Source organism: Lygodium microphyllum, chromosome 14, assembly GCF_053477565.2.
Source record: "Lygodium microphyllum isolate KBCC chromosome 14, Lygodium_microphyllum_v1.1.10, whole genome shotgun sequence".
Classification (NCBI taxonomy): Eukaryota; Viridiplantae; Streptophyta; class Polypodiopsida; order Schizaeales; family Lygodiaceae; genus Lygodium; species Lygodium microphyllum.
In genome coordinates this window covers 119,029,768-119,041,712 of record NC_141148.1, presented here as the reverse complement: position 1 = coordinate 119,041,712, position 11,945 = coordinate 119,029,768, and the positions used below count along the sequence as shown (strand labels likewise).

Below are 11,945 nucleotides of genomic sequence, written 5' to 3'. Positions count from 1 at the left end.
TTGACAGGGGTCATGTCGTGTCGTGTTGTGTGACACATTATAGTAGGATCTCCTCCACGTCCATGAACCTGCTCCCCTTTCAAGCTAGTATGCTCGGTGCTAGAGTTGCTCTGATACCAAGTGTTAGGGACCTTCACGAGACTTCACGATAAAACCTGTCATGGGGCACAAAAAGGCACAGTGGAATGGCACAGAAGATATATCAATAAGGAATCTTTGTATTCATGATATCGAAAGATACAACATCAAGGCACATCTCAAGACTACATCCTCGTGATGCCACACATATGAGGGTTCACCAGTGAGTATAGGGAATCACACGTAGAGTGGAAACCAAGCTGAGCTCAGAGTTACAACTACTCCCTATATATGTGTTTTTGGCTCCTACGCCACGATTGAGGGTGAGGCTAGGTTGGCTCCCTCTTGTGAGGTATGGGATGTCTTTGATGAAGAAGAATTTGAAGAAGTAGATGAAGAGATAGAGTTGGAGGATGAGAATGCAAGGGCAAAAGCACCTAGGGTAGGGCATCCGCTACATGGAACCAATACTGCTACTTTAGATGATGATATAAGTGAAGAAAAAGAAAAGAAAGATAAATTAGAAGAGAAGAAAGAAGAAGAGGGGGAGGATGAGCTCAACCCAAATCTTGGAACATCACAGTTCAACGATGATAGGCTAGGAAAAGAGTTTAAGGAAAGAAACATGAAAATATGGGACGAGATAGAAGAAGATGATAGGAAAGAAGAATAAAGAGATTTGTTAGATGGAGCCATAGAGAAGATCAAGAAAAAGATGAGACAAGAAGATAGAAAAAAAGAGATAGAAGAACAAGTAGAGTTAGTTAGGAAGAAGCTAGAAGAAAAAGAGAGGCTAGACCATGATAAAGGAGGTAGGTCAGCACAGTTAGGATGAGAGATGAGCATGAAGATGCCTCCAAAACCCCCCAAACCCAACTTGTGGGGGTTGAGGACAAAGCAACCCTAGCTTTAGATTCAAGGCCACATCCCATCCCAGCCAAATCAGATCAAATTAAGAACTTCAGCAATGGAGTCATTGGCTACATCTTTGAGCTTGAAGAGGCAAACCCTTATGAGCTTGCAAAGAAGGAGTCAGAGAACAAAGCTTCAAAGAAGGGAGAGCATGAGGGAGTGCTCGCAATATGGCCCGATCAAGGTAACTTAGTGCCATGGAAGGGAACCTTGCTACTTGAGCCTTGGATAACTCTCCAACTCACTCTTAAGGTGAATGTCTTTGGTCTATGGAACCCATTGGGACCATACTCAATGCTAACAAAGATTGAGATCTCGGCATTCAAGCCACAAGCAATGCAAGGAGTTGTCATTCCAATTTTATGGATTTGTGACACACCAAGCATCCCACAAATGGGCGTCACCCCAAGCAATTCAAGGATATCTCTATGTCCGCAACCCAAAATCTGGTCTAAGTGTGACAACTTAGTCCATTCTCCACCAAGAACCTCAACTTCAAATGAGGCTAAGAAGAGCCAAAGAGGTGCCATGCACCAAGATTGCACCTTCCGTGCTAGAAGGCAAGTTGAACCAACCAACTTGTCTAAGTACAAAGCAAGCAAGAAAGATCCGACAAAGAGGCCAAAGAAAATATCCCAAGTACTTGACTTGATGATGAGGGCGAAGTGACTTGGCAAGCGAACCAAGAGACCTAAATCCCCAAGGCCCAAGTTGACGGCACGAAGAAAGGGAGGCCTAGCACAAGGAGCTACTCAATGGATTGTTTCCCTTAAGGCATGACACAATATGGCAACCATCGCGCCACCATGCCTTGAACCCCACAGTGCGACAACTTAGGATCATGACTACAAGGCTTGGCATGCAAAGGCATAAGCACTAAGCCACCTCAAGTTAAGACTATGAAGCCTCCACTCCTCAAATGTAATTGAGTCAAGGGTGGACTGGAATGAAAAAACAATACAAGAACTAAGTCTAGATAGGCAGAGACCCTGACCAGCTTGATAGCATAAGTTGTGTTAAGACCCCCAAGTCGTAGTGCGGTAGACATTGACAAGCTTGATAGAAAAGGTTGCGTTGAGACCCCACTAAGGAGTCAATCCTAGACCGACAGACATTGACCAGCTTGATAGCATAAGGTGTGTTAAGACCCTGGAACGAGTCAAGAAATCACCCTTGATTGCTAAGGACAACAATTCATTAAGTGAGGGTGAGTGTAAGGGTATGGGCTTTGTAGCTATACCATGGCATAGGAGCTAGAAACACATATATAGGGAGTAGTTGTAACTCTGAGCTTAGCTTGGTTTTCACTCTACATGTGATTCCCTATACTTAGTGGCGAACCCTCATATGTGCGGCATCACAAGGATGTAGTCTTGAGATGTGCCTCAATGTTGTATTTTTTGATATCATGAATACAAAGATTCCTTATTGATATATCTTGTGTGTCATTCCATTGTGCCTTTTTGTGTCTCATGACAGGTTTTACCATGAAGTCCCGTAAAAGTCCATAATACCCCCCTCCTTTTTTAAATTAAGACCCCCTCCCCTCTCTCTCACTAATAATCTCTCTCTTTCTTTTCCCCACCCATTTTTAATTGAATTCCTCCCCCCTCCCCCCTCTCTCTCTCTCATGTGTAGGGCCTAAGCTCTAGCTCTCTCTCTCTCTCTCTCTCTCTCTCTCTCTCTCTCTCTCTCCTTTAATTAAATCAAAAGTTTCTCTCTCTTTCTCTCTTTGTGTTGGATTAAACTTTTTAGTTTAAACTTTTTAAATTAAATATTTTTAAAATTTTTAATTTAAAGTTTTTCAAACATAGTTTTTTATACACTTTGAGAGAGGGATAAAAGGAGAGAGAGAGAGAAGAAGAAGAAGAAGAAGGATAAAAAGAAGATGGAGAGAGGAGGGGAAAGAGGAAAGAGAATAGGCAGAGAGAGGGGAAACAAAGAGAAAGAGAATTATAGAGAGAGGAAATATAAAAGTAAAGAGAGAGAGAGGAAAAAAGAAAAGAAAAGAGAGGAGAGAGGGGGAAAAAGAAAAGGGGGAAGAGAGATAGAGAGAAGAAACGGAGAGAGAAAATACGAAGAAGAGAGAGAATTTTAACATAGAGAAAGAATTATAAAGAGAGGAAAGATAAAATATAAAAGAAAGAGAAAATGAAAAAAATTAAAGAGGGAAGAAGAAAAAAAGGGAGAGAGAGAGAGAGAGAGAGAGAGAGAGAGAGAGAGAGAGAGAGAGAGAGAGAAGTGAAGAAGAAGAAGAGTAATTATAATAAGAAAGAGGAAAGGAGGAAGAGAGAGGGGAAAAAAGAGAAAAGATAATTTTTTTAAAATTTAAATATATTTTGAGAGAGAGAGAGGAAGGGAGAGAGAAGGAGAGAAGAAAAAATAAAATTTAAAAGAGAGGGAGAGAAGAAAAAATGAAAATCAGGAGAAAGGGGAGGAGAAGAAAAGGGGGCAGAGAGAGAGAGAGAGAAGAAGAGAGAGAATATAAACATAAAGAGAGAATTATATATAGAAAAAAGATAAAATTTACATACTTTAAGAGAGAGAGAGAGAAGAAAAGCATAGAGAAAAAAAGGAGAGAGAGAAAAGACAAAAATTAAAAAGAGAATGAAGAGAGAGAGAAGAAGACGAAAAAAAGGAAAAAAGAGGAGAGGGAGAGAGAAGGAAAAGAGAGGAGAGAGGGGGGAGAATAAAAGGAGAGAGAGAGAGAGAGAGAGAGAGAGAAGAAAAGCGGGGAGAGAAAATTAGACATAGGGAATTTGGAGACAGAGAGAGAAAGTAAATTAAAAAATTAGAAACAAAGAGGAAAAAGAGGAGAGAGAAAGATGATAAATGGATTGTCGAGTGAACTTTGCTTGCCGCTTCGAGGCAGCAAAGTTGCTGTGAAACGGCCTAGTGTTCGGTGCATGCGAAGCGCGCACGGAATGCCAGGGAGTATAATTGTGATTCAAAACACAACCCCTTAATATTTTGCCAACAAAGGCGAGCATCAATGCTACCCAAAAAATTATATGCCTTGCTCACATAAAAATCATTCGTTAATGTGTGCTCCTATAGGTTGTAGCTTTTTGTGTGGAATTTATGAAGAACATTTTACCTTTGTTATAATTATGCAATATAATAAATAGATGACAATTGTATTGACATGAATTGACAAAAGGGATAGAAGTAGTGCAATAATGTGCATGTGCCCCCCCCCCCCCCCCCTCTTGACCCCGAAATACATTATTACATGTAAACACATATATGTTGTGAAAGCACATGGTTAGCTACATACTTATATGTGAATAGTCTCAATAAATAACCGCTTTAGATTGGTGAAATTTTACATAAGGTGAAACATTTGCGCCTTATTTTGTGAGGAAAGACCATGTGATCACAAAATTGCAAAGCGGTGCAAGTTTGCAAACCATACAACCGCGTTTAAGACCAGACTAACTAGTTTTTGGATTAAGGAAAAACAAGGTAAGAGATCGTTACGCTAAGGCATATAGATAACTCGTATTAGTAGGCATGTAGATGTAGATATGTGTGGCCTCGATACGAGGCGAGATTTGTGGCGTGAAGGGGAGTGCTCGTCGTACTATTGAGGGATGGCAAACGAAGGATGTGAACTGACGTGAGAGAGAATATGACAAGGCTTGGCACAGGCTTACTAGTGCAACCTGCGCAGCTTCGTCTGCCCTCTGGCCTCCGTCTGGCCTCTCCACCATGGCTAGTCCCTCCAGCTTCTCCCTCTCCCCGCCATATCCACACGACTTGCTCCTCAGCAAACACAAACAACGGCAACACCAGCAGCAGCAGCAGCAGCAGGAGGAAGGCTTGGAACCCTGACCCTTCCGTGGACACTCGCATTCATTGGAACTCCGAGGACGAAGGCTGGCTCGGCGAATCCCCGCCTTCTCAGCCGCACAACGCGGCTTCCCTTTCTGGTGGAAGGAGCTTCGTGCTTGATAATCTGCTTGCGAATCTTGTCGCGCAGGTCCGCGACAGCCACTATGAGTAAGTGATCGGACTTCCGTTTCGTTAAATCCGACTTGTTTTATCCATCTGTATGTTTGCTATGGAGATCTGTGCTTGTATGTATTCTTCCGATCGTTCTCAAGCTTAGGCTTAGCTAAGGATTAGGTACTCCTACAGAGCTTAGTATGTTGTTTCTAGGAACTGTAAACAGGCAGGCTGGCCTGGAGACTGCAGCTATCTGAGTCTCCTACCATGAGGGAGCAGTGGAGCACATCAAGAAGATGGAGCAGATTCGGTCTGAGTAGGCGTCATGTGGAGGATTGGGCACCTCCAACCCTACTGGTCTTGAAACTTGATGGAAAGGTGCGTAAGGGTTGTGCTAGGAAAGTGGCTCTCTTGTTGCAGAAAGAGTACCCTTACAGAGGATCAGTGTTGGTAGAAGCATCCCCATTATGTCTCTCTAAGGGTGCTAAGGCATTCTACATGGCTGTGAAGGACTGCCTATGCGGCACCAGCTTCAGAGTGTATGCTTGTCACTCTTCTTGGGTTAGAGACAAATTGTTTCGGGCTAAACGTTCTGCCCACGTTGTGTTCTAGGACTTTGTGCAAATGTTTCGTCCAGTGTATGGAGGCTAGGTGGAAATGTCGTATGTTACGTTTTGTGTCGTAGTAATGTTTATGATGTTTACTTTCAATAAATGAATAACTAGTCGAGACGTTTGGATGTGTATTATCACGTTTACGTGGACAGTGCAATAGATGGCCATCTCCACATCTCCAATTCTCTCTCACTTCTCTCAATTCTTAAATCAGAAATCGAGATTCAGCCGACTTCCTTGCAGGAATCAAATCTCTCTCTCTCTCTCTCTCTCTCTCTCTCCCCGCGCCCCTCCCCCTCAAGGCTGTGTAGACTACAGTGTGCTCATTGCTGAGTACTCAGCCCCATCCTCTCTCTCTCTCTCTCTCATCTCATTTTTTCAGGTCATAACTCAAAATGGTTCGTAAGCAAGGAAAAGAGTGCTCAGTGGAAATTCATCACTGAATTGCAGAAATTGAAGAATGGACAGTGTACTATGCAGTGCAAATATTGTTCCCACACATGGAATGGTGGCCCTGCTAGCATTTGTGTCCACATCTTGGGACTTAAGGGATTTGGGGTTGATAAATGCTCTAGTGCACCCCAAGATGTAAAAGATGCAGTTCGTAGATTGCATGTAAGTGCTTCCATAAGTTCAGAGGATGCATTGGATGCAAAGGTGGAGAGTCCTTACTTTCTTGACATGGGGAAGGCAATCGGAAATGTCGGCCCAAGCTTCAAGGCCCCTTCATACCATCACTTGCACACTAAAGAATTGGATGATGAGGTCTAATGTGTGCAAAGAGATTTGCTTGATCTTAGAGAGAAATGGAAAAGATATGGTTGTAGCATTATTTGTGATGGATGGTTTGGTGCACATCGTCGACCCTTGATCAATGTAATGGTTTCATACATGTTTGATTCCACATTCTTGTGATCAGTTTTTACAAGTGGTGAGTATAAGTCAGGAGTGTATATCTTAGAGTGTCATTCTTGAAGTGGGGCCTCAAAATGTAGTCCAAGTGTGCATGGACAATGTTGCCAATTGTGTTCGTGATGGTCACTTGGTTGAGCAAGAGTTGCCAACCTTTTTCTTTACATCCGTTGCACATGCCATTGCCTTGCTTTGTTGTTTGAGGATATTGTAGAACTTTCTTGGGTAAAGCCTGTCTTGGAAGAAGCTATGAAAGTGGTGAAATTTGTCACACAAAAAAATAAAGTTATTATTGAAAGTTCAGTTTAAAAGAATTGCTTAAACCATCATAGACTCGGTTTGCATATATGATTATGATTTTGGCAAACATGTTGGATGAGAGAGACTTCAATCAACCCTTCTACATTGCTATGATTCCACGTTAGAGTGCAGCAAATGTGGAAGCATATGGATAAGTCTAAATAACAATGAATACAAGGGAGAGAGAAAAGAGACAGTAGAATGCAAAAATCTATAGTAAGTAAATGCTGAAGCGAAGAAGGCAGATGTACAAGTGAGCTGACAAATATCTCCTTGAGCCGATTTGTCTCACCACATGAAACAGACAAGTGGTAAATGACTGTTGCAGACCACTCAATAAATAGGTCAATATAATAATCAATAATGCGGTGCAAAAAAAAAAAGGGATTGCCATGTGGCATCCTACATGGCCTATCTGGCCTGCCCTCTTGCTTGTGGGAATGTTGGAAATAGCTTGTAGATTGCAAAGAAATGTCCGACTTCATAAGAAGAATGTGTAATTGTGTCCAAGAGAACAAATTCTACAACAATAGCCTGACAATGTCTATCTAGGGGATATAAATAAATCTCTAATAGAAGTATGTTTAGCAATGCATATATGTAGCTCACTGTGTTTAGGACTAATGGTATTAATGTTGCTCATGCAAATGCTTGACATAGTGCTGGTTATGAGGAAAATGCAGCTAGTAATGCTTGTAATGTGTGGGAAAATCTATCTGCTGTGGCTAACAGTATGCAAACTCCCATGCACAATCATTTTGCAATGTTTCAAAGTATACAAATATGAATGTTTCATAAAATCCAATGCTCCTAGCATGCTAGCTACACATGACAGGCTTGTCAATTGGATGCAATGTTTCCTGCTCGTTAACTTAGAATTGTAGCAATGTGAAATTTCCACGGATTTGTGTTGCCTAGAGGGAAAAAGGCCTAGAACCTAGAGTAGGTATTGGGGCATGAAGAATTAGAGATAAGGTTCCCATGTCCTTCTTGGTGAAATTTCAGGACTGTTTTACCTATGGAAGGATGCAGATGGATGGAGGAGAGTGAATTTATCCTTAGTGATGCACTTTACCTTGATGTGTTTCAATTTCGAGCCGACTTTGGGTTGTGCTCATTTAGGTTTAATGGAGTAAGAGGGTCCAGAGCATTGGGTGTCACGTGATGCATAAAGGGAAGGTTGCACCTCCACTCCGCTAGTGATGGATAACTAAGTTATGTAGGGGATCTCAGATGTACTTAGTTTGCATCTAGATCATTGTATCGTGACAATATTTTTTCCATTGGGATCAATATTCAATGTATTAGTCATTGTGATTTGATATGTAGATGTGTTTGGTTTGCATTTAGGCTTTGAAACTATACTGCAAGGCAACTGGTATGTATGGAGTACATGGAATGTACATTTAGATGTGATGTACATTTGTAAGGCATATATGGAACTCATGGATGATATGCAATGTACATTTGCATGTCATGCAAGAGAAGTACATATGCCTTGCATGAATATTATGTGGTACATCATTGCTATGAGGCATTGGTTATGCTTAGTTTATGCATTACTTAGTCATGGTGGTTAGAATAATATTGGAATTTGGTATGGAGATGCACCCCTTATGGTTTTGATAGTGGTCATGATTCATGTGTGTGGATCATAACTTGTTTAAGTAACTGGAATTTTAGGCATACAGAGATCATGGGCATGGCTAAGAAATAGGTGTACATGTTGTTTGACTATGATGCTAGCATATATTTCTAGTTGTGGCAATGGATGACTTTGACAAATTGCAGTGTAATAATGGATTGGAAGGATTTCAATGGGGGAGGTTTGTCATGGGGATGTGAAATTTTTTATGCTTTTCTTAACATTTGATTTAGTTGTTAATCAAATGTGAGAATGTGTGTGCCATGCAAGGCATTTAATTCACAATAATGGGCCAAGAGCCCCTAGATTGTGTCAAAGGTAAATGTTGTACTAAGTTATATTGGACAAGCACTAGGTGGTACTTGGTTTTAGTTTTGACCTAGGGCATTTATTTAACCGACGAATGTTGTACTAAGTTATGTTGGACAAGTACTAGGTGGTGCCTAGTTTTAGTTTTGAGCCAGAGAATTTATTTAACCAAAACTGTCAATCATGATACTAGGAACTAGGCATTAATTAATGAATTAATACTAGTTCAAGGGTCAATTCATGCATAGAACCACTTGGGAGTCAATGGCCTAGGCAATTTAAATGTGGGCAGATATTGCTAATTTTTTGGGCAGCAGGGACAAATAGCTAAATTAATTTTCAAAATGATTAATTACTAAAAGTTAATTAAATGGCTGGATTATGCATTTAGAAGGTTGCCACTTGGCAAAACTTGACCATGCAAGTGAGGGAAATGCTATTAGAGGCTGGTGAAGCCTCATTCTAATATTGTGGAGGTTGGGAGAGAAGGAGAGAGAGATGTTGCTGGAATTTTCCAGCCACATTGGTGATCAGTCCAGCCATTGGAGGTTATTAGACAGTTGCTGCTAGCTGTTCAAGAGGCCATTGGAGACAAGTGATAGCCCATGTAGAATGTCTACACGCAAGTGATAGCAAGTTTGGGGCCCACAAGGATAGGTGATTGTATGTGGGGCTCTTGTTGGTGGTGGATTGTAGTCATTCAGCCATTTCGAGCAGAGCAGTAGTAAATTCGAGCATGGAAATCAGAGATTTCTCTCTTCTTTAGCTTTCTCTCTCCTCTGCAGGAAATACTCAGCAGATTTCTGCCATTTTTAGGCCTTGGTAAAGAGCATTTCTGTTTTTGCTGCTGTAGAGAGAAGAATGAGGAGGGCTGACTGATTTGATGCATCAGTGAGTGAATGGAGTGAGGGGGGACAGACTGGCTATAAATAGACCAATTGAGGTCACAATTGGCATACAAATGGCTAGGCCCAAAACGTGGGTGCCTAGGTCAGTCCACCACTCAATTGACCAAAATGGTCTTAGTGCCAAAAATGAAATGCACTGATGCCATCTCCATCTATAAGTGTCTAAGACACAAAACGACAAACAATCAGTGTTAGAGCTTCTGAGGCTCACAGGTAGGAGATGAGTACTATACATGACACTGTCTGCTAGCACAAATCACCACATTTGTGGAAAAAGTGTATAAGAACAATAGAATTGATGTGGGATTTTATCTATCTTGGAGTAATTTGGTTGCTCTAATCAAGAGCCACCTCAACCATAACAATAACATGCCCTTGCGGGCAAGGCCAACATACTTGCTTTTTATCACGGGCGTTTGCATTTTGTCTGAACCTTCAACTTGACATGAAATAATGCTTCTGGAAACTGATTTGGACAATCTTAACATTGTTTTTGGGGTTTCCTTTCATTATAAGAAACCATAATCGCGTCCAAGAAATTGTGTGTATGAAATCAGTATGTATGGTAATTCATACTCTACTTTAATCTAGTTGCTGGCCAATGAGAAAAGCTTGAACTGCGCAGATTCTTAGAGGTCCCTCCTACCGCTGACTCAGAACAGATCAAGGCTGCATATCGGAGACTATCGAAGCTGTATCATCCTGACACAACTTCCCTACCCCTTGATCTTGCAGCCCAAAAGTTTATACGCCTGCAAAAAGCCTATGCTATCCTGAATAACGTGGAGGAACGACGATTCTATGATTGGAGTTTGGCACAGCAAGCTTCTCGTCAACAAGGAGGGAGGTTTATATGGCCCTATGAAGCAGATCGGACTCAAAGAGGACCTGGTTCTCAAACTGTAACTGTATCAAAATCTGAGGGAGATGGTTATGGAGGTCCTTATTATGACCTGAGTCCTCAAATCATTACAGCTCTTATGTTCGATGCGTTTGCTCTTATCATGTGCATCATCTGTATTACATACGTCTTAGTGTTTAAAGAGTAAATTTATGCAATTGTACATAAGCTACTTTTAAAAATCATGAGCAATGCCTTCCATCTGTAGAGGAGGGATGTGATTGCCTCTGCTACAGCTGGGGGAGTGGCTTTTATGTGTCTGGCTAAGACATTGCTGTATAGTTATGGGTTGTAATGATCATCACATATTCGCCGCCTGATGATCTTCCGATCAAGCGGTGTTGGAGTGTGCCAAACTGTTAATCCCCTTTATTTATAAGTTCATATGCACATGGCAAGCCTTGAAGTCTTGCCTACCGTCACGTAGCCTCATAGTCTGACATTATGTGAGGTGAACTAAAAGAAATCCTATGGATGAGTTATTGCATAACCTTAGCTGGATTGTCCTGTACATACTGCATGAATGGTTTGTGGTGGAAATTAATGTTTGACTCTCTCCTTCAGACACCAGGTGCACCTCTTAACATGGAAGCTTTCAAATACGTGAACATTTAACTCTCCCGTGTATTGGGTATTTTATGTTTGATGCGTGTATATTGAAGTGTACTGGGAATGCTATAGTTTCACTAGGTAGGTATTGGTCTAATCACATGGAGAAAGTCGTATTCAATAAGTGTATCCTCCACAAATCCATGTCTCATACATGTAGTAATTCACAACACAGGCTCTCTCCATAATCCATACAGAGGCAGCGAATTTATAATTTGATTAATTCAATATATGTATATACATGAAGAGACGACGCCCTTCGGGCTGGCAGTCGACGTTTTGTCAAACCGTTTATTTAACTGGATTTTACATAGTTATTTACAATTTCATCAGTTGCTTGTGTTACATAAATTTCATCACAGCCCTATAACACGAGCGCACCATTGACGATTTGAATGAAGCCAAGGTGCTTGCAGCATTCTGCAAAATTTTCTGCACTCAATGGCTTTGTCAAGAAGTAAGCTCACATGGTTGAGGAAATTGGAACATGTAGCCTTTATCACGAGAATTTGAGGGACAGTCATTAACAAATATTTTACATGTGGTAGCTAATGGGGTAGATGATAGTTTATCACGAATAAGATGAAATTTTTTATTGGCCATCTTTCCAAAAAGACAACCTTCACACAATGTTAGATCACAATTACGCGGAAAAGTATAATTACGAGCTAATTGGGGATTTTGAATATGTTTCATGGTGGCTAAATTTAAATGTCCTAAGCGATAGTGCCATAAAAGAGAGGAATATTTAATGTGATTTAAATCTGTGGCACTATAGAATTCGTGAGACAGTTGACTTTGGCCCAAGA

General features: G+C 41.0%; 1 protein-coding gene across 1 annotated transcript; it reads left to right on the top strand.

Annotated features, from left to right (window-relative positions):
- The first annotated feature begins 4,510 nt into the window (after positions 1–4,510).
- Positions 4,511–10,844, top strand: NDHT (Chaperone DnaJ-domain superfamily protein). The gene is made up of 2 exons (XM_087693286.1): positions 4,511–4,992; positions 10,252–10,844. The coding sequence occupies exons 1-2, from the start codon at positions 4,622–4,624 to the stop codon at positions 10,673–10,675; spliced, it is 795 nt and encodes a 264-aa protein (XP_087549412.1). The 5' UTR covers positions 4,511–4,621; the 3' UTR covers positions 10,676–10,844.
- Positions 10,845–11,945: the final 1,101 nt, after the last annotated feature.

Bases quoted from the DNA above. Each gene is read 5' to 3' on its own strand.
- NDHT (XM_087693286.1), top strand. From the start codon at position 4,622: ATGACAAGGCTTGGCACAGGCTTACTAGTGCAACCTGCGCAGCTTCGT. The intron at 4,993-10,251 runs GTAAGTGATCGG...TGAACTGCGCAG, and splicing joins GTCCGCGACAGCCACTATGA to ATTCTTAGAGGTCCCTCCTA.